At 50.3% G+C, this 5228-nt stretch overlaps 1 protein-coding gene across 1 annotated transcript; it reads right to left on the reverse strand.

The window, feature by feature from the left end:
* Positions 1-1941: 1941 nt before the first annotated feature.
* LOC112915057 (RNA-binding protein EWS-like) lies at positions 1942-4332 on the reverse strand. Its single transcript, XM_072724410.1, has 2 exons — positions 3714-4332; positions 1942-3489 (listed from the first exon to the last, which is right to left on the reverse strand). The coding sequence occupies exons 1-2, from the start codon at positions 4330-4332 to the stop codon at positions 2120-2122; spliced, it is 1989 nt and encodes a 662-aa protein (XP_072580511.1). The 3' UTR covers positions 1942-2119.
* Positions 4333-5228: the final 896 nt, after the last annotated feature.

Raw genomic sequence — 5228 nt, forward strand, 5'->3', positions numbered from 1 at the left:
GCACAAATGTGAGAGACATTGAGAAAAGTGAAATAAGAGATGGTAAAACTAGAGGATGGATATGTTCATGAGTGTGGAACAAAGGAAGAATTGGCAGTGGTAAAGAAGGGCAAATAAATTATGCAGAGAAAGAATAATCAAATGGAAAAAAATGACCTTGAAGGACATAGAGATTCTATAAACAGAAGAGAATTAAAAATAATTGGCAACTTAACTTTAATTAATACTTTTAGAGAGACCAAGGCATGAAACAAGGATAGTATTATATGATACAGAATAATCAGAGTAAGAAATAGTTCTTTTTTAAAAGATTTTATTCATTCATTTTGAGAGAGAGACAGAGACAGAGAGTGTGTGCGAGCGGAGGTGGGGTGGGGGCAAAGAGAAAGGGAGTGGGACACTCTCACTAGTGTGGAGCCTAGCGTGGGGCTGATTCCACTGCTGAGAGCTCATGACCTGAACCGAAACCATGAGTCTGGTGCTTGATCCACTGAGTCACTCACATGCCCCTAATAGTTTATTTTTTTAATTAAGATTTTATTTATTTATTCATGACAGGCACACAGAGACACAGGCAGAGGGAGAAGCAGGCTCCCTGCAGGGAGCCCGACGTGGGACTCGATCCGGGTCATGACCTGGGCCGAAGGCAGCTGCTGAACCGCTGAGCCACCCCAGGGTCTCTCTCTCTTTTTTTTTTTTTTAGGATGTTATTGATTTATTTGCAAAAGAGAGAATGAGAGAGAGAGAGAGAGAGAGAGAGAGGAAGAGACAGCAGGCACATGACGGGGGGTGGGGGGGGTGGGGAGGTGGAAGGGCAAAGGGAGAGGGAGACCTCCCCCCTTGAACAGGGGGCCTGATGCAGGCCTTGGTCCCAGGGCCCCGGGGTCGAGACCTGAGCCAAAGGCAGACGCTCAACCAACTGAGCTCCCCAGACGCTCTGAGATGTCACATTGAGACACTACATTTTAGATGACAGGATTCGGAAGTTTTACAACCTATTTACTGTTTCTTAGAAAGCTATTCTAAGGGATGCCTGGGTGGCTCAGCAGTTGATCCCGGGGCCTGGGGATCGAGTCCTGCATCGGGCTCCCTGTGGGCAGCCTGCTTCTTTCTCTCCTGTGTCTCTCATGAATAAATAAATAAAATATTAAAAAAAAAAGAAAGAAAGCTGTTCTAAAATCCACTCTGTAAAAATGAACATGAAAAACAAAAAAATGGGATCCCTGGGTGGCTCAGCAATTGAGCGTCTGCCTTCAGCCCAGGGTGTGATCCTGGAGTCCCGGGATCGAGTCCCACGTCGGGCTCCCTGCATGGAGCCTGCTTTTCCCTCTGCCTGTGTCTCTGCCTCTCTTTGTGTCTCTCATGAATAAATAATTTAAATCTTAAAAAAAAATATTTAAGACACAAAATTCAGGTCACAGAGGATCCAATCTATAAGAAAGACCCAGGATGCCAGTTGTGGGAAGACCAGGACAGCCTGAAATTCAGGGCTGAGGACCCAAAGGGCGCTCTCTAGGGCAAAAAAAGAATTCGTTAGAACAGATGTGATTAAGAGTTTGTCAAAATTTGAGGATCAATGAATGGAGAACAAGAAAACAAGAAATGTAAGCAACTAAAATGTGTCGTGCATTCTTCACACAGTCATAATGTGTAAATGCTTTTTTAGAGGTTTTCTATATTTGAATCACCATGAACAGTAACAAAGGTCTACTGAAGGTTAAGGAATAGAATAGAAATATCACCAATTTTGACAACCAAGAACTAGAGAGGACAGAACTTGGGAGATGTAGGGTAAAGAGGAGGTGGAGGGAGGGCAGGGGTTCTTTCTCCTTTACAAAGTGAAGGGGCAAGAGATTTAAGTACATTCATTCACTAGTTCAACAAGTGCCTGCTGTGTTCCACACACTATGATTATTATCATTATTATTATTATTATTTTTTTTTTACCATTTAACTTGTTTTAATGTTTCTTCACAAATGGTGAAAAATACTAAAGTACAGACAAGGAATAATCATAATGTTGTGGCCAACATTATAAATATGGAATTATAAATTTAAAACATTTTCTGGTTTAAAAAATAAATCTGGTAGTCAATGCAGCTCTGCGGGGTCTCTGCGTCTAGTAGGGCCGGTCTCTGCGTTCCTGACGGTGCTCGCCTTTATCCATTTTTCCAGGTCCTCCACGCCCGCCTCTTCTTCCTCCCATCTGTTCCATCAAAGGTCCAGGGGGCCCACCAGGACCGCCTCGTCTTCCTCCGCCAAAGCCACCTCGGTCCATGCCCCGGCCACCACGGAAGCCCCCTCTGTCTCCACCGCGGCCACCTCTGAACATCCCACCGGGACCACCGCGGTCCATGAGGCCACCTCTTCCTCCCCGCATGCCACCAGGGCCGCCTCTGCCACGGTCACCGCCCGGGGGCGGGAAGGGTGGTGGAAGGAAGCCTTCAGGCTTCGGGGCCTTACACTGGTTGCATTCTGTTCTCCAGGCGAAGTTCTGGTTTCCACACCCCGGATTGGGGCACTGCCAGTCCCCAGCTCGGTGCTGGACGTTTCCTCCTTCAGATGGGTTCCCTCGGGAACCCCAGGGTCCTCTTGGGGGAAAGCCACCTCTGTCTCCTCCATGGCCTCCCATGTGACCCATGGGGCCCCCAGGACCTCCTGGGCCCCCTGGACCTCCACGGAGTGGCGGTGGCATCCCTCTGCCCTCACGGGGAGGCATACCACCCCGCATGCTGTTCATTGGAGGTTTCTTCCGAGCAAGAGAAACCTTAAGTTTGCTTCCTTGAAAATCTTTCCCATCAAACCACTCCACAGCAGCCTTGGCAGTTGGTGGGTCTTCATAGGATACTGTAGCATCACCTTTGGGCTTTCCTGTTTCCTTGTCCAAGTAGATATGGATCATGGGTTGTCCGGTTCTCTTGTTCATCTTAACAACTCCACACTGCTTAAAGAAGTCAGCCAGATCATCTAGAGTCACATTGTCATTTAAGCCTTGCACATAAATTGCACTGTTGTCAGAGTCTTCATCTGGATCTACAGGTGGGCCTAGATCAAGATCTGGTCCTTCATCCATGGGTCCACCAGGCTTATTGAAGCCACCTCCGTCTCCAGCGCTGCCCATTCCACCGCGTCCTCCTCCCCGCCCACCTCTGCTCATGCCTCCACGATCAAATCCCCCTCTTCCCCTGCCCCGGTTATCAGGGCCACTCATGCTCCGGTTCTCTCCTGGTCGGGAAAATCCTCCAGACTCCTGCCCATAAACACCCATGCTACTGGGGTGGTCCTGTCGGAATGAACTCTGCTGCCCGTAGCTGCTGCTCTGTTGGCTATATTGACTTGGAGCCTGGCTGTAGGATCCAGTTTGGGGGGGATAACTAGTGGGCGGCTGCTGCCCATAGCTGCTTTGTTGACCATAGCTACTCTGCTGTCCATAGCTGCTCGGCTGCCCATAGGTGTTCTGCTGAGAATAACTGCTCTGATCAGGGATCCCTGGGTGGCGCAGCGGTTTGGCGCCTGCCTTTGGCCCAGGGCGCGATCCTGGAGACCCGGGATCGAATCCCACATCGGGCTCCCGGTGCATGGAGCCTGCTTCTCCCTCTGCCTGTGTCTCTGCCTCTCTCTCTCTCTCTCTCTCTCTCTCTCTCTCTCTCTCTCTGTGACTATCATAAATAAATAAAAAAAATTAAAAAAAAAAAGATTTAAAAAAAAATAACTGCTCTGATCATAACTAGTTGGTTGTGTAGAGGAGTAGCTGGTAGGAGGATAAGATGGTGGTGCTGTGACTGGCTGCATGGGGTAGCTCCCAGGTACCTGGGGATAACTGTAGTTACTCTGTCCATATCCTAGGCTGGGCTGGTTGTAACCCCCTGTGCTAGATTGAGGTTGACTAGTCTCAGCGGGTTTGTTACCATCCTGTGGTCTTGCAGGTGCGGTAGCTGCTGGCTGCTGCCCATAGGCTGGGTAAGCAGGCTGAGTGCCATATGCAGACTGAGCTGCATAGGAGGCCTGGGTGGTAGTGACCATAGCAGTGGTGGTATCATAAGCACCAGTGCCGTACCCCTGGACAGGCTGACTGTATGCCTGGGGGGCAGTTGGAGTAGTATAACCAGCGGGAGGCTGTCCATAAGAAGTTGCATAGGCGGTCTGCCCATAGGTCGCAGCGGTCTGAGCCTGGGTATAGCTGACATCAGTGGGCCGTCCATAGGTTCCATAACTCTGCTGCCCATATGCCTGGGTGGTCTGTGCATATCCTTGAGTTGGCTGGGCGGTGTATGCCCTGTAGCCCTGCTGGGCTGCAGCTTGGCTGTAGGTACTGTAATCCGTGGACGTCATTTTCTCTCCTTCCCTCTCGTTCTCTCAACGTCTGTCTCCCCATTATCATTATTTTTTAAGTAAGCCCTATGCCCAATTCGTCGTGACCTCAAAGCTGAGATCCGGCGGGGCCCTGCAGCCTGGTCTTAGGGCGGGAGATGCAGCGGTGGGCTCGGGGGCCCCCAGTCTTCTGTGCACCGTGCACGGTGCGACGGCGAGCAGGGCACCGCCACATGGCAGAGCGGAGTCTAGCCCAGATGGGGCAGCCACGGAAGTGCCCCTGGGGTTTCTTTCAAGAAAGAACGAAGCTGGGCACTCCCGGGGGGCTCAGTTGGTTCAGGGGCCTCTTAGCTTCAGCTCGGGTCATGACCTCAGGGTCCTGATGCAGCCCCGTCCTGACTCTCCCTCCGCCTCAGTTCCCCCTTCTCTCTTATTCCCCCCATCTCTAAAAATAGGTAAAATCTTTTAAAAAGGGGGTACCAGTGTGGCTCAGTTGGGTGAGCGTCTGCCTTGGGGTCAGGTCATGGCCTCAGGGTCCTCAGATTGAGCCCCAAGGGTCCAGTGTCAAGAGTCGGGCTCTCTGCTCAGCAGGGACTCTGCTTCTCCCTCTTCCTCTCCATCTGTGCTCTCTCTTTTTTTCTCTCTTCAATAAATACAGTCTTTTATTTTTTATTTTTTTTAAAGATTTTATTCATTTATTCATGAGAGACCAGAGAGAGAGAAAGAGGCAGAGACACAGGCAGAGGGAGAAGCAGGCTCCATGCGGGGAGCCGGATGTGGGACTTGATCCCGGGTTTCCAGGATCTCGCCCTGGGCGGGAGGCAGCGCTAAACCGCTGAGCCACCCTGGCTGCCCCCATTTTTTTTTTTTTTTTAAAGTAGTCTCTACCCTCAGTGTAAACTTGAACTCATGGCCCT

This window comes from Vulpes vulpes, chromosome 10, assembly GCF_048418805.1.
Source record: "Vulpes vulpes isolate BD-2025 chromosome 10, VulVul3, whole genome shotgun sequence".
Lineage (NCBI taxonomy): Eukaryota > Metazoa > Chordata > Mammalia > Carnivora > Canidae > Vulpes > Vulpes vulpes.

Excerpts from the sequence above, each read along its gene's own strand:
- LOC112915057 (XM_072724410.1), bottom strand. The coding sequence starts at position 4,332 with ATGACGTCCACGGATTACAGTACCTACAGCCAAGCTGCAGCCCAGCAG. Across the intron at positions 3,490-3,713 it reads AACTAGTTATGATCAGAGCA|GGATCCCTGATCAGAGCAGT; the intron begins GTTATTTTTTTT and ends TGCGCCACCCAG.